At 45.5% G+C, this 25,156-nt stretch overlaps 1 protein-coding gene across 1 annotated transcript in view; it reads left to right on the top strand.

Moving 5' to 3' along the window:
* The first annotated feature begins 15,725 nt into the window (after window positions 1-15,725).
* The window catches only part of LOC144685214 (inactive phospholipid phosphatase 7), a 53,828-nt gene continuing 44,397 nt past the window's right edge, over window positions 15,726-25,156 (top strand). The window contains exon 1 of the mRNA XM_078549646.1: window positions 15,726-16,278. Coding sequence (XP_078405772.1) covers window positions 15,834-16,278 — 445 coding nt within the window. The 5' untranslated portion in view covers window positions 15,726-15,833. The remainder of the gene's footprint in view (window positions 16,279-25,156) is intronic.

Raw genomic sequence — 25,156 nt, 5'->3', positions numbered from 1 at the left:
CCATCGTGCCTGCACCATTTTGTTTGGTTGCGCTTCTGTGAAGCCTCATGGGATACTTTACTATGTCACAGGTGTTGGGAACCATATCTTCAAGAACTCTGAAGAAGGGTCATACGGACTCGAAATGTTAATTCTGTTTCTCTTCCCACAGATGCTGCCAAACCTGCTGAGGTTTTTCAACATTTTGTGTTTTTGTTTCGGATTTCCAGCATCCGCAGTATTTTGCTTTTATCTTCAAGAACTGGCCTTTCTTTTAAAATTTGGAATGACATTGCATTATTTGGACACGGGATTTTTTTTTAAAAAAGGCCTTAAGTACATCTTGAACTGTGAGCCAAGCCAGCATGCCTGTTCCAAGAAATTGCCTGACTTTCATGGCACTTGAGGAGGAGAGCTATTTGCTTATTTGAACAGTAATTACTTTAATGGCTGGAAAAAAAACTGTTTTAAAGGCAAAGGTCTGGTGATTTACTGGAAATCACCTGACAGAGGAGCTTTATGTTTTGAACTTGTTGTTTTGAACTCAGTTGGGAATGAACTGAGAAGAGGAAAAGCTGCCCAGCTCGCACTCTCCTTGCCTTGCCTGAAACACAGTGTGATTGCTAGCATCCAGCTAGGAATCCTCCTCTCAGCGGAACTTGTCTGTATTTGGAAACCCGAGAGGCTAAGACAAGAAGGATTGATCTGGCTCTATTTTCCTACACACTGAAGCTCCGTTGGTGAGATCTTCCAGACATCTACTGGGACTGGCAACCTGTCCTTGCACAAGGGAGCACCATATTGACAGTATCAAAGCCCTGCAAACTTGCTCCTTTTTATAAAGTTTTTACTTCAACTGCCCATCCCTGCAGAGACCCTATTTGTATGTCCTTTGTTTCTGTGTGTGTGCGTATGCGCGTGTGTGTGTATGTGTGTATGCTGGGGAATTTTAAAAGGGATAGATAGTTATACTTTCAGATTACAAATGTGTGTTAACCAGTGCTTGCAACTTGTTTTAAGAAATAAGTTTTGTTTTATAGTAAATCAATCATTCTGAGTTTATTGAAAGAGGCCTGGTTAAAGTCTCTTTTATTCTGGGTCTTATAGTAGCGAAGGTAAATAATTGGTCATTTTGGTGAGTGAATTAAACTCTTAAACTACTGGTGTGATCTTGGAGTAGTGGGGCTAGATAAACTGCACACTCGTCCCATCCTGGTCATATCACAGGCACTATATAAATGCAGGTTGTTGTTGATTTCATTCAGGTTCTGGGAGACCAGAAGCTTTGAGCTGGCTTTGCACGACACGGTTAAATCCTTATTCGACATGGAAGACCCAGTTTCTCATGGATCTCTGATTAAGCTGCCAGGACTCTGGGAATTGGCTAATTGACACCATTCATCCAAACTGAAGTGAGCAGCTGAGTGTAAAAGAAACTGAACATTTTCCAAACTCATTTAGCAGACATGGGATGCCCTCGCCCAGTTCAAAAGCCAATCCCCTGAGGGGCAAGAAGAGTTTTCCGGACTTGCTGTGACAACTCAGTTCCCCTCCCAATTATGTTTGAACCAAATGGAAGATTCTTAAATTAATTTGAATTCCATGGGACAAGAACTAGATATAAAATACGTAAACCTGGACCTTAGAGATATTTCTCATTAGAGCAGCAAAGTTATTGCACAAGGCATCAAATAGACTGGCTGGATTTATTTTTATTCTTAGTTCTTACCTTTAGAGGAATAGAAACTTAATAAAATGACAAAAATAAACTTTCAAGGAACATCTGTTAGTTATTGAAAAGTATGACGCTACCATTTTACTTACAATTGAACTAGAGAGATTAAGGGGACAGTGCTGTTCAGAATTATCATGGGTTTTTGATGGTGTAAACAGGGAGAAGCTGTTTCCACTGGTCTATAACTAAGGTACATAGATTCAAGATAATCGACGAAAGAACAAGAGGGGGAGGTGAGGAGAATTTTTTTTTTAACGTAGCGAGCTGTTGTGAGAAGCAGGCTTGAGGGGCCGAGTGGCCTACTCCCGCTCCTAATTCGTATGTTTGTATGTATGTTGTGATCTGGAAGGCGCTGCCTGAAAGGGCGGTGGAAGCAGGTTCAGTAGGAACTTTCAAAAGGGAGTTGGATAAATACTTGAAGGGGAGGAAGTTGTGGAATTGTAGACCTGTATAGTGTATAGCACAGAAAGAGGGCATTTATCAATCATGTCTGTGTCAGCTCTTTGAAAGGGCTGTCCAGTTATACCCAATGTTCTTTCCCCACAGCCACAGAGATTCATGGTGAAAGCAGGAAAGGGTGGAGGTGGAATCTGACACTGGAGGGAGTTGCAATGTCCATCGGGCTTTCGTCCAATACGAGATTCAGGAAGACCAGAATAAACAAAGCCAACCAACTTATTCTGCTAAGTTTTCTTCTGTACCCCACCCTTATGTCATTGGAATGAAATAGGAGAATAGCTGATATTAATGGGAGCGTCTAGAGTTAAATATGTTGGGTCTCATTGTATAAACTGTTTTTAACCTGTAGCCTTGACCTATTTATAGATCTGAATATTGCAATGTGCAAACTCTGGATCCTGCAGCTGTGTAATTTCAGTGTAATTCCTTCTTTTCTTTGGGACCCAGTGGGATCATTGCTGCTGAGGAGACACTGTCTAGCTTGTCCTTACGGCAGTCTCTCAGTTTTGGTACAGGTTTAGAATCGGTTAAATGAAATGAGGTAAAGGTTACTTTTCCATCACAGATGCCAAAAAGGAAAAAAACAAATTCAGAATGATGTGAGAAGAAGGGGAGGTGGGACTAATTGGATGGCTCTTTCAAAAAGCCAGCACAATGGGCCGATTGGAATCCTTCGGTGCTGGAAGATACAATACTTGTAGGTGTCAGCTGTGACTCAGTCAGTAGCACTCTAGCCCCTTAGTCAGATCATCACTTCATTCCCACTGCAGTTGCTTGAGCACAAAATCTAAGCTGAGGGTGCAGTGCTGAGGGAGTGCTATACTGTTGGAGGTGCCGTCTTCCAGAAGAGAAGTTAAACTGTCTGCCCTTTTGGACATGTGTAAAAAAATCCCATGACACAGTTTCAAAGAAAGCAGGGGAGTTGTCCACAGTGCCCTGGCCTATATTTATCCCCCAACCACCATCACTAAAACAGATAATCTGGCCATTATTACAATACTGTTTGTGGGAGCTTGCTGTGCACAAATTGGTTCCCACGTTTCCTCCACTGACCACAGTTCGCAAACTACCTCATTGGCTGTAAAGTGCTTTGGGACACCCTGAGGTGGTGACAGGCACTATAGAAATGCAAGTCTTTTGTTCTTTGCTCTTCAAAAGAGGATCTTTTAGTGGCTTTTGTGACGCAGGTAGAGTGAGGAGAGAGGAGGGGCGGGGATTAGTAGCTGAACATTTCCACAACGTTCCCCCGTGTGTTAGTCTGGTTTTATGTTGCTGCCCCCAGTGATGCTGAGAGAGATTCACAGCACCTGGCAACAGAACTCGGGTGATGATGAGCAGAAGGAGTGAATATGGGAAGCAGCAGGCCAAATGGCCTCAGGGAACTCTCTGAGGGAGGGTGCCATCGACAATTGGCACTAAGGAGGAAAGTGGCATTGGAGTGCAGGGGAATAGCAGCGCGTCAGTGTAAAGACACGAGAGCTGGGGGGCTTAGAGAAGCCTTGGTTTCTGTTACCAGCCTGCGTGTTGGGCAGTTGCCTCCTCCACCCATGAGAATGGAAAAGAAGAGAGAGAAACCACAAAGAGACAACCAGAAAACAACATAACGAGTCTGAAAGAACAAAACAGGGCACGATGACACAGCCAGTATTCCATCTGTCATGTTCTTACCCACTCACCCAACCTGTTTATTTCTCTCTCTGCAGCATCCTCCTCACTGCTTTGTTTCCCGCCTAAACTTTGTGTATCGGCATCTAACTTGGATACATTACACTCAGTCTCCTAGACATTAAATAGCTGAGGCCCAAGTACTGAGCCTTGTGGTACTTCACTAGTTACAGTCTGCGGACCTGAAAATGTCCCGGTTATTCCCACTTTCTTTTTTCTGGACAGATCCTCAATCCATGTAAATATATTAGCCCCCAGCCCGATGAGTCCTAATTTTGTGTAGTAACCTCTTTGTGTGGCACCTTAACGAACGCTTTTTGGAAATGGCTCCCCCTGGTTCCCCCTTATCCACCTTATGAGTTATGTCCTCAAAAAAACAAAGATTTCCCTTTCACAGTGCTACAGTGAAACACTGCGGGATATTTTACCATATGAAAGACGTATGTCTTCTGCCAATGCAAAATGGCCATCTGCGCATGCGCAATGGTCCGCACAGACTACACGCAGGATTACACACAGGATATAATTCTGGTACAAGGTGGTGGGCCACAATACATTTAGTATTGAGTAATTGGGACCAATTTGCTTCAAAATCTATCATTTAAATATGGGTGCTCGTAGTATAATTGAATTCAATTTGAAATTTGAAAAGGAAACGTTTTGAAAAGGGGTTACAGTGTAATCGCAAACAACCTGTCAACCGCAAACTAATGCCACAGTGCCCAGTACCACCCAACTCCCCTGCCCCCTCACCCACCCCAGGTTCAGAAACTTTGTTCTATCTGTGATGAGGCTCAATGGGGAAAATACCCATTAATTTCTGCACACTGTGTCTCCTGATGTGTTTTTGCGCAAATCCAGAGGGATGTCCCCGTCTCTCCGGAACCAAGGATGTGCCCGGGTGCAGTCAAAGTTTGTGTTAGTTTGCTTTTTCACAGAGTCAGTGTGAGCGCGTGTAGACCAGTACACGTGGCGGAGAAGCACTAGAACTGCGCGTGCGCAATGTTGGCAACAAACGCAGCCACATTAGAGGCTTTGCCTAGTCTTAGTTGTGGCTGTGACACATGACGTAGCACAAGCATTACCGTGGGAGTACAGTGCAATGTAGAAGTGTCAAAGACTAACAGGAAAAATATACCTACAGACTAAACATGGCCGGACAGAGAACATAGTCAGCATCCTGCTGTCTGTATAAGATGATGGACATGCAGAAAATCAAATCTGTTAGCAATGAGTTGGCTTCGAATGATGCACCTTTGCTGATGGCTGAAGAGACCAACCTGTGAGAGGCAGGTTCTGCCACAGGTGCTGCGTGCAAACTGATTATCAGGTGTCATTCTGGGTTGTTGTTTTCTGCGTTGGCGCTTGTTGCCAAGCCGCTGGAGCCATTGATCGTCATGGTGACGCACGCCAACCCACAGGTGATGTCGCCATTTCCCTCTGTGCTTCCGAGTTGTGAGAATCGACACTTAGGGCTTTCGTGTCACACTTGCAATCATCCTTCAAGTGGAGCTTTTTGCGCTTAGACAGAGAACAATACCGTTTGAAAAGGGGAACAGCAAACCGGTCTCTTCTAAAATTATTCTTATTCTCCAGGTTGTACAGAAAAGATTTTTTTTCATCTATATTTAATTATTTAACCAGGCAGGCTGCATTCTGAATGCTGTCTGCAGCAGGCTTTGATAAGTGATGCAGCAGACAGATGGGATGTCTGATTGTCTGTAGCTTTAACCCTGGAACACGGAAAAGAAAGGCACACGATAGTGTCGTTCACAACCTCAGGGCATTTCAAAGAGCTTTTCCAACCGTCAAGGTTCTTTTTGAAGTGTAGTCACTGTTGTATTGCAGCAGCTAATTTGCGTAAGGTGGTCTCTCACAACCAGCCATGTGATTATGAGTAGATAATCTGTTTAGAGTTATTATGGCACAGAGGGAAACCATTCAGCCCATGGAGCCAGCTCTCTGTACAGCAATCCAGTCAGCCCCATTCCCCTGCTCTATCCCTGTCACCCTCAAGGTTTATCCCTCAAGTTCCCATCCAATTTCCTTTTGAAATCTTTCATCGTCTCCGCTTCTGCCACCCTCGTAGGCAGTGAGTTTTCCGGAAGAGAGATGGAGCGATTCAAGGAGGAAATAGCAGAGCTTTGAGCCCGGGCCTGTAGGGAAGGAAATCAGCCGACCTTACCCCATCTGGCCTGCATGTGACTCCAGGCCCACAGCAATGTGGTTGCTTCTGCCCTCTGAAATGGCCTAGCAAGCCTCTCAGTTCAAGGGCAATTAGGGATGGACAGCGAACGCTGGCCTTGCCAGTGACACCCACATCCCATGAAAGAATAAAGACAAAAAGGTGGTGAGGGCACAGCTGTCAGTGGCAGTGTGATTAAAATCAGCGATGTGCAAGTGACCTGAACTTGAGGAGTGCAGAGATCACGGCGAATGGGGACGGAGGTGGCCACAGAGGGAATTGAACACAAGGGTGAAAATTCTCAATGACCAAACAAGAGCAGGAGACATTGTCTCCCTCCCAAGACCACTGGATTCTCCAGTATGGCAACTCTGAGGTGGATCAGCCACTGTTTTGAATTGTTGCCTCTGCTTTTCCTTGTGTATGAACGAGTGGAACCTGGTGCCCAATGACAGAGACAGATCAGAGTAAAGCTAGAAAGGCCTCGCGGGCTTGAATCCTGGCAATGGACATTGGGAAACCACCTGATTCACCTGATTTTCTACTCTTAACATTAAACAGTTTGGAATGCAGCAAGCTGTGACACATTCTAACCTTTCCATCGATTGCACTCATTGTTCAAAATTACCTAGTGGGGAATCTGCAGAGGGAAACCCTACTGAATTACAAGTTCCCTGTGTGTCCTGGATGATGTCAGTTTGGATCTGTCACATTGGAAGCAGACTGAGAGTTTCCTGATCTCTTCCTCATGGATCACTCACACAGACTCCAAATGTGACTTCCCTCATTCCATTTCTACAGCCCTAACATAAAGAGTGAGACCCAATTACACGGAACCAGCTGAGGTGGTCTTCACACAGAGGTTTAAGGTCTCCCAAACAAAGGCCGAGTGGGAATTCACAGAATCATAGAATTGTTACAGTGTAGAAGGAGGCCGTTCCCCCCATCATGTCTGCACCGGCCCTCTGAGCATTTTAACTTAATGCCAATCTCCTGCCTTTTCCCCTGTACCCCTGCACATTGATTTTATTTAAATAATCATCCAATGTCCTCTTGAAAGCCTCAATCGAACCTGCCTCCATCACACCTCCAGGCAGTGCATTCCAAACCCTAACTACTCGCTGTGTGAAAAAGTTTTTCTCACCTCGCATTTGCTTCTTTTACAAAACACTTTAAAACTGGTTCTCAATCCGTTTACGAGCGGGAACAGTTTCTCCCTATCTACTCTGCCCAGACCCCGCATTATTTTGAAAACTTCTATCAAGTCTCCTCCCCAAGGAAAACAGTCCCAACTTCTCCAATCTTCCCTCATAACTGAAGTGTCTCATCCCTGGAACCATTCTTATAACCCTCTTCTGCACTCTCTTCAATGCGTTCACATCCTTCCTATAGTGCGGCACCCAGAACTGTACACAATACTCCAGCTGAGGCCTAACCAGTGGCTTATATAAGTTCATCATAACCTCCCTGCACTTGTACTCTATGGCCCCATTAATGAAGCCTAGAATACAGTGTGCTTTAGAAACAACTCTCTCTTCCTGTCCTGCCACCTTCAATGACCTATGTACATATACACCCAGGTCTCTCTGCTCCTATACACCCTTTAGAATATCAAGCTTTATTTTATACTGTCTCTCCATATTCTTTGTACTGATGTGTATCACCTCTCACTTCCACTCTGCCAGCGTTAGACACGATTGGTGAGATTGGAAGCTAAAACAAAAATTGCTGGAGGGTTACGGGGACAACATCTGTGGAGAGAAAGACAGAGTTAACGTTTCAAGTCTGTATGACTCTTCTTCAGAACTGGAGATTGGAAGCTTCCTGTCTGGGGAGTTGTAAGTTGATATTACTGTCTCAACGCTTGGGTCTCAGGGTCTCACCTCTCGTCGTCTTCTGCTGGTTCTCCTAAGGCCTCAAGCTTAAAATTTGAGCCCTTGTGTTCAAATCTCTCCATGGCCTTTTTTTCCTTTATTCTTTCATGGGGCGTGGGCGTCGCTGGCAAGACCAGCATTTGTTGCCCCAATTGCCCTTGAACTGAGAGTCTTGCTAGGCCATTGCAGAGGGCAGTTAAGAGTCAACCGCATTGCTGTGGGTCTGAAGCCACATGTAGGCCAGACCAGGTTAGGAGGGCAGATTTCCTTCCCCATTGTGAACCAGATGGGTTTTTACAACAATCAGTGATAGTTGTCATGGTCACCATTACTGAGACTAGCTTTATATTCCAGATTTATGAACTGAACTATTAATTGAATTTAAATTCCACCAACCGCTGTAGTGGGATTTAAACCCATGTCCCCAGAGCACTGGCCTGTGCCTCTGGATTACTAGTCCAGTGACATTACCACGTCACCACTATTTCCCCATCTCAACCCTCCCCCCACCACCGCCTTCCATAAACTCTCCGTTCCTCCAACTCTGGCAGCATGCATCCCCCCCCCACTCTCTGAACCCCATCATTCTCCAATTATCTCCTTAAACTCCTCCACAACTCCACCTCCCCCTCCCCCTCTTTCATCAAGGCCATCCGGAAAATCCAATGCCTGAATTTTTCACAACGTACTCTTCACTGATGGAGGAGCAAATACTCGGTGTGAGAGGACGCCCCTCCTATCAGCCCTCAGTAATCCTCTACAAAACAAAAATAAAAATACTTGGAAAAACTCAGCAGGTCTAGCAGCATCTGCGGAGAGGAACACAATTAACATTTCGAGTCCGTATGACTCTTCAACAGAACTAAGTAAAAATAGAAAAGAGGTGAAATATAAGCTGGTTTAAGGGGGGGGGGGGTGGGACAAGTAGAGCTGGATAGAGGGCCAGTGATAGGTGGAGATAACCAAAAGATGTCATAGACAAAAGGACAATGAGGTGTTGAAGGGGGTGATATTATTTAAGGAATGTGATAATTAAGGGTAGAAAGCAGGACAAGCAAGGTACAGATAGGCCCTAGTGGGGGTGGGGTGGGGTGAAGAGAAGGGACCAAAATAGGCTAAAAGGTAGAGATAAAACAATGGATGGAAATACATTTAAAAATAATGGAAATAGGTGGGAAAAGAAAAATCTATGTAAGTTATTAATCCGAGTAATCCTCTCTTCAACTCACCTGGAATCTCTGGGATCTGTCGCTGTGTTTCTAACAAAAAACAGACACAATCTGCTCTAGGGTTGAGTGTGGAACCACAGCACGGAAAAGAACTTGGTTGGGGGTGGGGGAGGGGATGAGCTTGATATATTTGGTTAGTTTCGGGATTGATCTTACTCTTTTGAGGTCAAGTAAAGAGTTGGAATGAGATCAGTCAGTGTTCACTGAAGGCAGTCCACATACCATGAACGGGTAATAGTGCTGCTGCTGAGGAAATTAGATGGAAGCCAGGCCCCTTTCAAAAGGGTTTTTTGGCTATTGCTCAGGCAATATTCCATCGCTGCCTTGTATGAAGATTTCTCTTCAGGGAGGCCATTCTGGTTGTGCATTGCTTCCCCCCTTCATCATCCCTAGAGTTAGTGATTAAAGTGTTTTATATAGAAGTCTCCATTTTATAGGTGCTTTCTCAGACTCAGTCATTCTCCCAATCACTCTCACACCCTCACACTGACACACATACTGACACACACGCACTCACACTCACACACACACACACACATGCACAATCTCATAGACACTCACACACACACACTCTCTCCCTCTCTCACATACACACACAAACACTCCCACACAGGCACACACACACACACTCACACACACACACTCACATTCACACACTCTCACCCATACACACTCAGCCACACACACACTCAGCCACACACACTCTGACAGACACTCTCACATTCACTCTCAGACTCACATGCACACACATAATCTCACACGTACACACTCTCACACACACACAGGCACTCACACACAAGCCCTCTCTCTCTCACACACACACACCCTCACTGACACACACACGCTCACACTGTCACACTCACACATACACACCCTCACCCACACACTCACACAAACATTCCCACACACACACACACACCTACTCTTTCTCTCACACACACCTACTCTCGCTCTCTCACACACACCTACATCCTCACCCACACACACACTGACACACACTCTCTCTCACACACACACACATTCTCTCACTCACACATAGACTCACACACACACTCACACACACTCTCTCTCACACACATGCATGAATGCTCCCACACACTCTTACACACACACATACACACAACTCACACATGTTGACACATAAAAACTCACTCACACTCACACACACTCACATGCTGACACACATTCACACACTGACACACATTCACACACTCTCTATCACACACTCTCACACACACACACTCTCACACTCACATACACTCACAGTCACATTCATACTCACACTCACACACACTCTCTCTCTTTCTCACACACACACAAACACTCCCACGCACATTGACACATAAAAACTCACTCTCACACAGTCATTCTCACACACATATGCACACTCACTCACACACACACTCACATACTCTCTTTCTCTCACACACACACACTCATACCGTCAATCTCACACACACACAGTCTCACACACACTCACTCACATTGGGCAGAATTTTACGACAGTGGGATTTTACGTTCCCGCTGAAGCCAATGAGGTTTATAATGGCTCGCCGCATTTTACGGCCTCATCCCCGCCAAAACAGGGCAGTAAAATTCTGCCCATTGACACATACAAACTCACTCTCTCACTCACGCAGTCACTCACACACACACAAATTCACACATATTCCCAAACTCACATGCTCACACACACACACACACACACACACACACATTCACAAACATTCACATTCCCACACATGCATCCCATGAGCAATGTCATATATATAAAGAAAAGAAAGATTTGCAATTATATGGCACCTTTCACAACCTTGGATGACCCAACGCACTTTACAGTCAATAACGTATTTTTGAAGTGTCATCACTGCTGTGATGTAGGAAACATGGCAGCCAATTTGCACACAGCAAGATCCCACAAACAATGAGCGGATGATCTATTTTTAGTGATGTTGATTGAGGAATAAAAATATTGGCCTGGACACCCGGGAGAGCTCCCCTGCTCTTCTTTGAAATAGTGTCGTGAGATGTCTATATAGATAGACAAACGCTTACTGCGTGTGTTCGTACATATGTACAGCTCCCACCACCTAAAACATCCACATTAAAAAGGGCAATCACTTATATTGGCCAAAAAGCACCAACTGTTAACCATTTGCAATAACATCAATTTCAAAGTTTTCTTAAGTGCTTCAGGCAGTGACAGTCAGTGTTTCAGGATTCAGCCAAGTTCCAGCAATTTGGGAAGCTGCAAATCTGATTAGATTGCAGCATAGAAGTTTCCTTTCAGTACAGGGCAGGCCGAGGTAGTGGCAGGTGCAAGGCTGAGGCGCCACCACAGGCAGGAGGGTGAAACTACAGCATGACAAGTTTACATAGGAGATTCCCATTATAAATATGAACACTGGGAATTTGTAAGGGAAGTGCGTGCAAACATTTTATATCCACAGGAGAGATGGACAAATGGACAGATATACTCCAACTGCTCATGGCAAGTTGGAAGACAGTGCTGCATCAAGAGGAGGCAAACAATTTGTACGTTCTTTCAAGGGATGTGAGTGACCAACATTTATTGTCCTCTACCTCTAGTTGCCCCAGAGAAGGTAGTAGTGGTGAGCCACCTTCTTGAACTGCTTACAGTCTGTGTGGTGAAGGTGCTCCCACAATGCTGATAGGTAGGGAGCTTCAGGATTTTGAGTCAATGATGATGAAGGAACAGCCAATGTATTTCCAAGCAGGGATGGTGTGAGACTTGATGGCGAACTTGGAGGTGGTGGTGTTCCCAAGCACCAGCTGCCCTTATCCACTAGGCAATAGAGGTTGCGAGTTTGGGGTGGTGCTGCCAAGTAACAAGTAACATTTAACACGCTATGTATTTATTATGCTGCAATTAAATGTCAGTGTGCAAAGTATAACCACTCTATATTCTCAAAATGAATGTTTCATTCAATTATAGATCAGCTTGGAATTCTTTAAAATCTAATTGTTAATTAAAGAAAGGTTCAGAGATTACTGGCAGTTTAATTATTTGGCTGGAGATATGTAGAGACTGGGAGGTGTTGGTTTCCATTTGCACCATTACTGAGCATGTATGAGAGTGTGACATCCACAGTGTTGATTTAAAATATTATAACAAGACTTGCATTTATATATCACCTAGCACTACCTCAGGCCATCCCAAAGCATTTACAGCCAATGAGGTACTTTCAGAATTTTCCTGCCCTGTTGGCAATGAGCATCATGGCGGGCAGGCAGGAGGGAAAATTATGGCCAGAAGGCCAAAATTCAGTTTCACGCCAGTGTGAAAGCACAGCGGGATCATCCAGTGGTGTCCGCCATGTGGAATGCCAATCCCACTGGAGGCCGGCGTGAACCCAATTTGCATCCCACTAATGGGATGTAAAGTAAGGCTAGGCCGGAATCGTCCCCCACCCCAGATTTACCGTTACGTTGATTGGAAAATACGCCGGCCCAGAACAGGTCTGGACGAGTGTGACATAGGTAAAACATCCTTTCTCCCGCCTGCTACCACACTTTGTGCAAATCGGGGACAATTCCGCCCACTACTATAATGTAGGAAACATGGCAGGCAATTTGCGCAAAGCAAGCTCCCACAAACAGCCATGTGATAAAGACCTGATAATCTGTGTTATCATATTGGTGGTGGCAGAAATTTTGACTAGGACACTTGGCCAACACAATTGCCCTTCTTTGGGGGAAGGTAGGATCTGGGTTTAAAGTCTCATCTGAAGGACGGTACCTTCAATTGTACAAGACTACCTCAGTACTTCCCCTCTGACAGTGCAGTATTCTCTCAGTGTAATCCTCCAAAAGTGCAGCACCTCATCAATACTGAATCTTCAGCATTGCAGCACTCCTTCTGTACTGACCCTCTGACAGTGCAGCGCTCCCTCAGTACTGACCCTCTGACAGTGCAGCAATCCCTCAGTACTGACCCTCTGACAGTGCGGCACTCCCTCAGTACTGCCCCTGCAACCCATGCAAGCAGTGTTTAAAGAAAGTTTTTAAAAAAGACAGGATTTATCTGAAAGCCCTCTGAGTTTTTTTCCGGGTTACTGGCAGCAGTGTCCTGGAGATTTATGTATGATTCCTGGAGACTCCAGGACTATCCTGGAAGGTTGGCAACCCCATGTTTATATTACATCAGCAGTTCCCAAACTGTGGGTCATAATTCAATTGGAGTCACAGAAATAGCAAATAGGGCTTCAAGCTGCCCCTCCTCTGAGACTTTGTCCCACACCAGCGCCAAGGCCCAGCTGGCATCTGGCACTGCCCTTGGCCTCCTCATCTCTCTGCTTCTCTCTCCAGGCCATGGGCTCCTGTCCTCGGCCGCTTCGCTGAGTCTTCTGTCACTGGGGGATTATGGAGAGCTTGGCTTAAATCCCAGTGGCCAGTAACCATCGCATCTCATGCTCTACGCCTGTTCAGACCCACTTTCCTCAGAAAGTCCGGCCCTGAACATGAACCCAGCGGTGATGGCTCCGTTGCTGAGCTGGGCCTGTCTGAGCCCAACCCCGTCACCCGGGTGCTGTGGAACAATGTGGACCCCAACATCAGTCGCCTCAAGATCCTCAATCTGCATTTCCGCTGTTTCCTGGTCAGGGTCCATGAGCTGGGGCAGATATCTGAAGTAATGGACTGATGAGTACATAAAATAATAACATATACACATATAAAAATGCAGGTTTTCATATTTATATTATGTATTATATGTTGATTTACGATTTGTGAACTTTAATAATTGTACGCTGAATGTTACTATGCTGCATTATTGCTGTTTTTGTTGGTGTCTGGGATCACCTTAATTTTCATGTGTTAAATGGGGTCATATTGGAAAATAGTTTGGGAACTGCCATCTTGTACCACGCTTTATTTAAATGTCTAGTCATATGACCATACCTGTTAACATTGACCCAAAAATCATAGAAAGGTTATAACACAGAAGAAGGCCTTTCAGTCCTTCATGTCCGTGCTGGCTCTCTACAAGAGCAACTCAGCCAGACCCACCCTCCCACCTTTCTCTCATACCCCTGTCATTTTTTTCTCTTCAGATAATTATCCAATTCCGTCTTTCAAGGCACAGTGGAATCTGCCTCTACCACACTGTCAGGCAGTGCATTCCAGATCCTAACCACTCACTGCGTAGAAAAGCTTTTCCCCTTTGGTTCTTTTGCCATTCACCAGAAATTGGTGTCCTCTGGTTCTTGATCCTTCCACCAACGGGAACAATTTCTCTCTATCGACTCTGTCCAGGATTATCATGGGTGTCTTCGTACATGAATCACAAATAGTTAGTCTGCAGGTTCAGCGAGTGACAACGAAGGTAAATGGAATGTTGTCCTTTATTGCAAGGAGAATGGAATATAAAAGTCGGAATGTTTTACTGCAGTTGTACAAGGCATTAATGAGACCACATCTGGAGTACAGTGTACAGTTTTGGTCTCCTTATTTAAGAAAGGACATAATGCATTAGAAGAAGCTCGGAGAAGGTTCACTCAACTGATTCCTGGGATGAAGGGTTTGTCTTATGAGGTAAGGTTGAGCAGGTTGGGTCTATACCCATTGGAGTTTAGAAGAATGAGAGGTGATCTTAATGAAACATATAAGATCCTGAGTGGATGCTGAGAGGACGTTTCCCCTTGTGGGAGAGAAAAACTAGGGCAACCAGTTTAAAAATAAGATGGGGATGAGGAGAAACGTTTCCTCTCAGAGGGTCGTGAGTCTGTGGAACTCTCTTTCCAGTGAGCAGTGGAGGCTGCGGCATTGAATATTTTTAAGGTTGAGTTAGGTAGATTCTTGACTAACAAAGGAGTCACAGGTTATCGGGGTAGGCAGGAATGTGGAATTGAAGTTACAATCAAATCAACCATGATCTTATTGAATGGCGGAGCAGGCGCGAGGGGCCGAATGGCCTTCTCCTGATCCTAACTTGTATGTTCTTATGACTTTGAATACCTCAACAAATCTCCTCTCAACCTTCTCTTCCGTAAGGAGAACAGCCCCAGTTTCTCCGAGCTATCCTCATAACTGCAGTTCCTCGTTCCTGGAACCATTCTCTTAAATCTTTTCTGCCTTCACACCCTTCCTAATGTGCGGTGCCCAGAATTGAACACAATTCTCCAGTTGAGGCTGAACCAGTGTTTTGTAACAGCCCATTGTAACTTCCTTGCTTTTGCACCCTGTGTCCTTATTTACAAAGTCCAGGATCTCATATACCTTTTTAACTAGCTTCTCAAACCGCCCTGCCACCTTCAAGGCTATCTGGTATCTCTGGAGCAATTGTGTTTCCGATACTTTTGGCGCAACATTAAATTCTCTTCCTTCTGCCCCTCAAGGGCAATAGGAACTACACTACCCACAGTGCATTTTGAACACTGCAGCTGGGCGAGGAGCAATTATAAGCCGAGGTATCAGCCCTTGCTCTTACAGGATTGGTTGTTCCAAGGACAGATCAAATTGTTGATTGGTTGGACCTCATGTCAATCGGTTGCAGCATGTGCAGCTGTCAAGCTTGGGTGACCTGCACAGTCAACAGAATCTGAATTCTTCCAGTCTAAATTTATCCAGTATTGCAGCCTGTCAACAGCAGAGTGAACAAATCTCAGTCGCCAGCAATAAAGGCTCATGAGGAATTGTTTCTGTCTGATCTTTTTTTAAAAACGTGGATGAAAACAAGATAAGCTGCGATGCCAGCTCAGCAGAACAGATCGCGGGCCAGAGAGAGGAACAATGTTTTAAACAGACCCGAGTTCATATCTCTCAACCAGCCCATGAGGAGCAGTCATGAGGGGAGAAGTTCGGTGAAGAGATACAGCGGGCAGTCAGGGCAGCAGCAGCAGCCCCTGCCAAACGATAGCAAGGAGTCGGTGCAGCTGCCAGAGGAGGACTGTATGCAGCTTAACCCTTCTTTCAAAGGAATTGCCATTAACTCATTGTTGGCCATTGACATCTGCCTGTCCAAAAGGATGGGGGTGTGTGCCAGCAGCTCCTCAACCTGGCACAGTGCCCGCCCTATCATCAAGCTCATCGGGGTCACAGGTCATGGTGTGCCCTGGATTGGGGGAACCGTCTTCTGCCTGACAAAAAGCAGCACATCGGCAGGACAGGAGGTCCTCTTAAATCTTCTGTTTGGTGAGGTTTCTGTTCTTGGCTGTGTGATGAACTGAGTGAAATTCTGGGCCATCAGCTTCATTTCGCTGCAAATTGTAATCAGTGGCATCACAGGTTGGCCAATAAGGGCACGGTGCAAAGGGCACTGGGTCAGTTGTCACTCTAAGACTTACTGGAGGTGTTGCTGGGTGTGGAGGGGCATACTATACTGAAATTGCTGTTCACGGTTGCTCACTTTTGCATCTCTGTAATGTTGGGGTGTCCAAATAGCCCAGAGGCCCTACATAGCCCCCCACCTCTATCTCTGCCTGCAGAACCCATCTCACTCTACAGTGTTGCCAACCCTCCAGGATTATCCTGGAGACTCAAGGAATTATAAATTAATCTCCTGGCTGCTGGTGAGAGTGAAATCCAAGAAGGAAAGTTCTCAGGTTGTTAAATAAAATGGTGTGTTTTCTTTATCTACTTTGAACAGCTTTGTTATTTAGTTGGTGCTGAGGGAACAAAAATCTGATTGACTGGGTGATGGGAAATTATGTGACAAAACCTCCAGGAATTTACCCAATCAGAGTTGGCAACCCTATTAGTCCCATCTGTAACTGCAATTCTTGGTCACTGTTTTGACTATTCTGGGCCCACACATTTCAGCTCTGTTCTTAGTGCTGTTCTGTTTCTTCGTTGGCAGATAAATTCCTAAATCAGAGAACATAACATGAGAGCATGAAAAAAGAAGCAGGAGTGGGCCATTTGGCCCTTCGAGCCTGCTCTGCCATTCAACAAGATCATGGTTGATCTGATTGTGGCCTTAACACGACTTTCCTGACTGCACATCCCCCCCCCTGCACCCCCACCATCTCCTCCATAACCCTTGAATCCTTTGTCAATCAAAAATCTGTCCAACTCAGCCTTGAATGTAAGGATTGAGGTCTATCAGGAAGAGGGAAGGATTGAACTAAATAGGCAGGGGGTGGGCACCAGCATTTAGAATAGAAAAGAGGAATAAGGTGCATAAAGGAATGAGAGTGTTGGATAGTACTAGAGAAGAATGTAGTACCATATTAGATAGGAACAGACTAAGAAGGACTACAGTGTAAACACACAAAGTGTGGTGAATAAGGTTGGTGAGCTACAAGCAGAAATAGCCATGTGGGAATGTGGTGCAGTGGCAATAATGGAAATGTGGCTTAAAGATGGTGAGACCTGGGCGCTTAATATTCAAGGATACAAAGGTTCAGAAAAGATGGGGAAGGAAAAGGTAGAGGTGGGGTGAAAGTACTGATTAGGGAAGACATTGTAGTATTAGAAAGAGGATGTCCTTGAGGGGGCAAGGACAAAATCCATTTGGTTAGAATTGAGAAGCGAAAAGGGTATGATCACACTACTTGGGGATATTCTGTAGACGTCCAAATAGTGAGAGAGAAAGAGAGAGATAAAGGAGCAAATTAACAAATGCAGGGGAATCAGACATGTGCAAGAACTATAGAGTGGTGATACTGGGGGATTTATAATGACCCAAATACCAAATGGGATAATGCTAAAGTAAAGGATAAGGAGGGGGAAGAACCTCTGAAACGTGTTCAGGAGAATTTCCTTGATCTGTTCAACCAGAGAGGAGGCATTGCCAGATCTGATGCTGGGGAATGAGGTGGGCCAAATGGGCCAGTGATGGGGGAGCATTTGGATAAGAGTGGTCATTGTATCATCAGGTTTAGATTAGTAATGGAGAAGAGCAAGGAACAATCTAATGTAGAACTTCTAAGTTGGAGGAGGGCTCATTTCAATGGGATGAGAGGGGATCTAGCCAGGGTAAAATGAAACCAAGGATTGACAGGAAAACTGTAATGGGACAATAGGTTCTTTAAGGAGATACTTCAAGTACAGGCTAGGTACATCTCAACAAGAGGGAAAGCCAGGGGAACCAAAACCAGGGCTCCCTGGATGATGAGGGAGGTAGAGATTATGACAAAATAAAAGAAGAGGGTTTATGATGCATCTCGGATGAATTCTAATAGTGAGAACCAGGCCGAATACAATACTGTAAGCTGAGGGGAAAAATGATGAGGAAACTAAGACCTGACAAAGAAAGAATATGAAAATAGAATGGTGGTTCATATAAAAGGGAACCCAAAAAAATTTCTACTGGCCATGTATATAGTAAGCAGTCAGTAAGAGACAGGGTGAAGCATATTAGAGACAAAAAGGATGATATACATTTAGAGCTATAGGGCAAGACTAGAATGTTTAATAATACTTTGTATTGGTGATTACTAAGGAAGAGCATGCTGACAAAATATCGGTAGAAGGGGAGATGGTAGAGGTAATGGACAGAGAGAGAACTGATCAGCAGGATGATTGTTATTGTTCCCAGTGTCAGTGCTCCCAGTGTCACTGTTCCCAGTGTGATTGTTCCCAGTGTTATTGGTCCCAGTGTCACTTTTCCCGGTGTCAGTGCTCCCAGTGTAACTGTTCCCAGTGTTATTGTTCCCAGTGTCAGTGTTCCCAGTGTCACTGTTCCCAATGTCATTGTTCCCAGTGTTATTGGTCCCAGTTTCACTGTTCCCAGTGTCAGTGCTCCCAGTGTCAGTGGTCCCAGTGTCAGTGGTCCCAGTGCCACTGTTCCTAACATTGATGCTCCCAGTGTTATTATTCCCAGTGTCAGTGCTCCCAGTGTAACTGTTCCCAGTGTCATTGGTCCCAGTGTTATTGGTCCCAGTGTCACTGTTCCCAGTGTCACTGTTCTCAGTGTCAGTGGTCCCAGTTTCAGTATTCCTAGTGTCACTGTTGCCTGTGTCGGTCCTCCCAGTGCTATTGTTCCCAGTGTTAGTGCTCCCAGTGTCACTGTTGCCAGTGTGAGTGCTCCCAGTGTCAGTGGTCCCAGTGCCACTGTTCCTAACATCGGTGCTCCCAGTGTTATTATTCCCAGTGTCACTGTTCCCAGCGTCAGTGCTCCCAGTGTTATTGTTCCCAGTGTCAGTGCTCCCAATGTCACTGTTTCCAGTGTCATTGCTCCCAGTGTTACTGTTCCCAGTGCCAGTGGTCCCAGTGTTATTGTTCCCAGTGTTGTACAGTGAATAAGTTGCCTGGTGCAGGATGCTTGCATTCCAGGTTGCTCAGGGAAATAGGAGTGGGAATAGCAGAAAGGTCTTCCATAAAATTCCAATGTTTTTAGATAAGTGGGATGTGCCAGAGGATTGGAGAATGGCAAATGTGACATCCTTATTCAAGAAAGGAGCACCTTAATGGGGGAGGGAGAGGCGAGAGGTTCACAAAGGGAACTTCAGAGCTTGGGCCCAAGCAGTTGACGGCACGGCCACCAATGATGGAACAAAGAAAATTAGCCAAACACTAGGGAGAACTCGTTTGCTCTTAGTCAAAATAGTGGCCTCTGAACCTCTGTGTCACCTGAGTGGGCAGACATAGGCTTGGTTTAAATTGTCATTCAAAAGACAGAAACCTCTGCACTGCCTCAGTACCACATTAGGAGTGACAACCTATAGATGTGTGTTCAATTTCTGGAGAGACATTTGAATGTAAAACCTTGCTACTCACTGAGAGTGTTATTCACTGAGAGAGAGCTACTCACTGAGAGAGTGTTACTCACTGAGTGAGACTGCTCGTCACTGAGAAGGTGGCTACTCACCGAGAAAGAGTGCTACTCACTGAAAGAGAGCTACTCACTGAAAGAGAGCTACTCACTGAGAGAGAGCTACTCACTGAGAGAGAGCTACTCACTGTGAGACATCCTCAATGACAGAACTATTTACTGAGAGAGAGCTACTCACTGAGAGAGCTATTTACTGAGAGAGAGCTACTCACTGAGAGAGAGCTACTCACTGAGACAATGTTACTCACTGAGAGAATGTTGCTCAGTGAGAGAGTGCTACTCACAGAGAGAGCGTTTCTCAGTGAGAATGTTACTCGGTGAGAGAGAGCTACTTACTCAGAGAGTGTTATTCAGTGAGAGAGTGCTACTCATTGAGAGAGAGCTAGTCAGTAAGAGAATGCTATCACTGAGAGAGTGTTACTCAGTGAGAGTGTTATTCAGTGAGAGAGAGCGACTCACTGACAATGTTACTCACTGAGAGAGAGCTACTCACTGAGGGAGTGTTACTCACTGAGAGAGAGTGTTGCTCACTGAGAGTTACTCACTGAGAGCTACTCACTAAGAGTGCTACTCACTGAGAGAGCTATTCACTGAGAGAAACCTACTCACTGTGAGATCTACTCACTGAGAGTGTTACTCACTGAAAGAGAGCTACTCATTGAGAGAGTGTTACTCACTGAGCGAGACTGCTCGTCACTGAGAAGGTGCTACTCACCAAGAGAGAGTGCTACTCAGTGAGAGGGTGCCTCTCACTGTGAGAGAGCTACACATTGAGAGAGAGCTACTCACTAAGACAGTGTTACACATTCAGAGAGAGTGTTACTCACTGAGAGCTACTCACTAAGAGTGCTACTCACTGAGAGCTACTCACTAAGAGTGCTACTCACTGAAAGAGCTACTCACTGAGAGAATGTTACTCATTGAGCGAGACTGCTCGTCACTGAGAAGGTGCTACTCACTGGGAGAGAGCCACTCACTGAGAGTGTGTTACTCAGTGGGAGAGTGCTACTCACTGAGAGGGAGCTACTCACAAAGAGAGTGCTAGTCACTGAGAGTATGTTACTCAGTGAGAGAATGCTACTCACTGAGATTGTTAATCAGTGAGCGCGTTATTCAGTCAGAGAGATATACTCACTGAGAGAGCTACGCACTGAGAGTGTTATTCACTGAGGGAGGGCTACTAACTGAGAGAGAGTGACTCATTGAGAGAGTGTTAGTCACTAAGAGAGAGCTACTCACTAAGAGAATGTTACTCACTGAGTGCGAGCTACTCAAGAAAGAGCTACTCTCTGAGAGACTGTTGCTCACTGAAAGAGAGCTACACACTGAGAGAGAGTGACTCACTGAGAGAATGTTACTCACTGAGTGTTACATACTGAGAGAATGCTACTCAGAGAGTTTCTCAGTAAGAGAGTGCTACTCAGTGACAGAGAGCTGCTCACTGAGAGAGTGATACTCACTGAGAGAGAGCGCTAGTCACTGAGAGAGAGCTACTCCGGGAAAGAATGCTACTCACTGAGAGGCAGCTGCTCACTGAGAGAATATTACTCACGGAGAGAAAGCTACTCACGGAGAGAAAGCCAGTCACTGAGAGATTACTACTCACTGAGAGAGTGCTACTCACTGAGAGAGTGCTACTCACTGAGAGAGGGTGTTACTCAGGGAGAGTGCTACTCACTGAGAAAGTGTTATTCAAGGAGAGAGAGCTACTCACTGAGAGAGAGCTACTCACTGAGAGAGAGCTACTCACTGAGAGTGCTCATCATTGAGAGAATGCTACTTACTTGGAGAGAGCTACTCACTGAGAGAGTGTTACTCAGGGAGAGAGAGTGTTACGCAGGGAGGTTGCTACTCACTGAGAAAGTGTTATTCAAGAAGAGAGAACTATTCACTATGAGGGAACTACTCACAGAGAGTGTTACTCACTGAGAGAGTGTTACTCACTGAGAGAGAGCTACTCAATGAGAGAATGCTACTCACTGAGAGGATACTCAGGGAGAGAGTGCTACTCACTGAAAGAATGCTAATCAGGGAGAGAGTGCTACTTACTGAGAGAGAGCGCTACTCACTGAAAGAGAGCTACTCATTGAGGTGGAGCAACTTACTGAGAGAATGCTACTCACTGAGAATGTTACTCACTCAGACCATGCGACACACTGAGGAACAGATACTCACTGAGGAGTGCCACTCAGTGAGAGAGTGTTACCCATTGAGGGAGCTGCTCACTGAGAGTGTTACTCACCGAGAGACAGATACTCATCGAGAGAGTTTGCTCAGTGAGTGACAGCTACTCACTGAGAGACAGATACTCACTGAGAGTATTACTTACTGAGAGAGTGCTACTCACTGAGAGAATGCTACTCAGTGAGAGAGTTTCTCAGTAAGAGAGTGCTACTCAGTGACAGAGAGTTGCTCATTGAGAGAGTGATACTTACTGAGAGAGAGAGCTACTCACTGAGAGAGAGTGCTCGTCACTGAGAAGGTGCTACTCACTGGGAGAGAGCCACTCACTGAGAGTGTGTTACTCAGTGGGAGAGTGCTACTCACTGAGAGGGAGCTTCTCACAAAGAGAGTGCTAGTCACTGAGAGTATGTTACTCAGTGAGAGAATGCTACTCACTGAGATTGTTAATCAGTGAGCGCGTTATTCAGTCAGAGAGATATACTCACTGAGAGAGCTATGCACTGAGAGTGTTATTCACTGAGGGAGGGCTACTCACTGAGAGAGTTTCTCAGTAAGAGAGTGCTACTCAGTGACAGAGAGTTGCTCATTGAGAGAGTGATACTTACTGAGAGAGAGACCTACTCACTGAGAGAGAGCTACTCACTGAGAGAGAGCTACTCACTGAGAGAGTGTTTCTGAGACAGAGATACTCACTGAGACAGAGCGACTCACTCAGAGAGAGCTACTCACTGAGAGAGAGCTATCCACTGAGAGAGAGCTACTCACTGAGAGAGTGTTTCTGAGACAGAGATACTCACTGAGACAGAGCGACTCACTCAGAGAGAGCTACTCACTGAGAGAGAGCTATCCACTGAGAGAGAGCCACTCACTGAGAGAATGCTATCCACTCTGAGAAACCCATTGACTGAGAGAATGCTACTCACTGAGAGAGTGTTACTCACAGAGAATGCTACTCACTGAGAGAGAGCAACTGACTGAGAGAATGCTACTCACTGAGAGAGAGATACTCACTGAGAGAGAGATACTCACTGAGAGAGAGTGCTACTCGCTGAGAGAGAGCTACTCACTGAGAGACTGTTACTGAAAGAGCAGGGCACTGAGAGAGAGCGACTCACTGAGAGAATGCCACTCACTGAGAGAGTGTTACTCACTGAGAGAATGCTACACACTGAGAGAATGTTACTCACTGAGGAGTGCTACTCAGTGAGAGAGTGTTACTCATTGAGGGAGCTGCTCACTGAGAGTGTTACTCACTGAGATAATGTTACTCGCTGAGAAAGAGATACTCATCGAGAGAATGCTATTCACTGAGAGAGTGTTACTCACTGAGAGAATGCTATTCACTCTGAGAAAGCCACTGACTGAGAGAATGCTACTCACTGAGAGAATGTTACTCACTGAGAGAGAGATACTCACTGAGAGAATGCCACTCAGTGAGAGAGTGTTACTCACTGAGAGAGTGTTACTCACTGAGAGAGCTACTCACTGAGAGAATGCCATTCACTGAGAGAGTGTTACTCACTGAGAGAGTGTTACTCACTGAGAGAGAGCTACTCACTGAGAGCATGCCATTCACTGAGAGAGTGTTACTCACTGAGAGAATGCCACTCACTGAGAGAGTGTTACTCACTGAGCGAGACTGCTCGTCACTGAGAAGGTGCTACTCACCAAGAGAGAGTGCTACTCAGTGAGAGGGTGCTACTCACTGTGAGAGAGCTACACATTGAGAGAGAGCTACTCACTGAGACAGTGTTACTCATTCAGAGAGAGTGTTACTCACTGAGAGCTACTCACTAAGAGTGCTACTCACTGAGAGAGCTATTCACTGAGACAGTGTTACTCATTCAGAGAGAGTGTTACTCACTGAGAGCTACTCACTAAGAGTGCTACTCACTGAGAGCTACTCACTAAGAGTGCTACTCACTGAAAGAGCTACTCACTGAGAGAGAGTGCTCGTCACTGAGAAGGTGCTACTCACTGGGAGAGAGCCACTCACTGAGAGTGTGTTACTCAGTGAGAGAGTGCTACTCACTGAGAGGGAGCTACTCACGAAGACAGTGCTAGTCACTGAGAGTATGTTACTCAGTGAGAGAGAGCTACTCACTGAGAGTGTTAATCAGTGAGCACGTTATTCAGTTAGAGAGATATACTCACTGAGAGAGCTACTCACTGAGAGAGTGTTATTCACTGTGGGAGGGCTACTCACTGAGAGAGAGTGACTCATTGAGAGAGTGTTAGTCACTAAGAGAGAGCTACTCACTAAGAGAATGTTACTCACTGAGAGCGAGCTACTCAAGAAAGAGCTACTCTCTGAGAGACTGTTGCTCACTGAAAGAGAGCTACACACTGAGAGAGAGTGACTCACTGAGAGAATGCTACTCACTGAGTGTTACACACTGAGAGAATGCTACTCATTGAGAGCGAGATACTCACTGAGGAGTTCTACTCAGTGAGAGAGTGTTACTCATTGAGAAAGCTGCTCACTGAGAGAGTGTTACTTGCTGAGAGGGAGATACTCATTGAGAGAGTGTTACTCACTGAGAGAGTGTTACTCACTGAGAGAGAGATATTCATCGAGAGAGTGTTTCTCACTGAGAGAGTGTTACTCACTGAGAGAGTGTTACTCACTGAGAGAGAGTATTACTCACTGAAAGAATGCTACTCAGAGAGTTTCTCAGTAAGAGAGTGATACTCAGCGACAGAGAGCTGCTCACTGAGAGAGTGATACTCACTGAGAGAGAGAGCTAGTCACTGAGAGAGAGCTACTCCGGGAAAGAATGCTACTCACTGAGAGGCAGCTGCTCACTGAGAGAATATTACTCACGGAGAGAAAGCTACTCACGGAGAGAAAGCCAGTCACTGAGAGATTACTACTCACTGAGAGAGTGCTACTCACTGAGAGAGGGTGTTACTCAGGGAGAGTGCTACTCACTGAGAAAGTGTTATTCAAGGAGAGAGAGCTACTCACTGAGAGAGATACTCACTGAGAGAGAGTATTACTTACTGAGAGAGTGCGACTCACTGAGAGAGTGTTACTTACTGAGAGAGTGTTACTCACTGAGAGAGAGATACTCACTGAGAGAGTGTTACTCACTGAGAGAATGCCACTCA

This window comes from Cetorhinus maximus, chromosome 10, assembly GCF_964194155.1.
Source record: "Cetorhinus maximus chromosome 10, sCetMax3.hap1.1, whole genome shotgun sequence".
NCBI lineage: Eukaryota > Metazoa > Chordata > Chondrichthyes > Lamniformes > Cetorhinidae > Cetorhinus > Cetorhinus maximus.
Note: the sequence above shows the minus strand (reverse complement) of the source record. Positions and strands in the feature narration are given on the sequence as shown.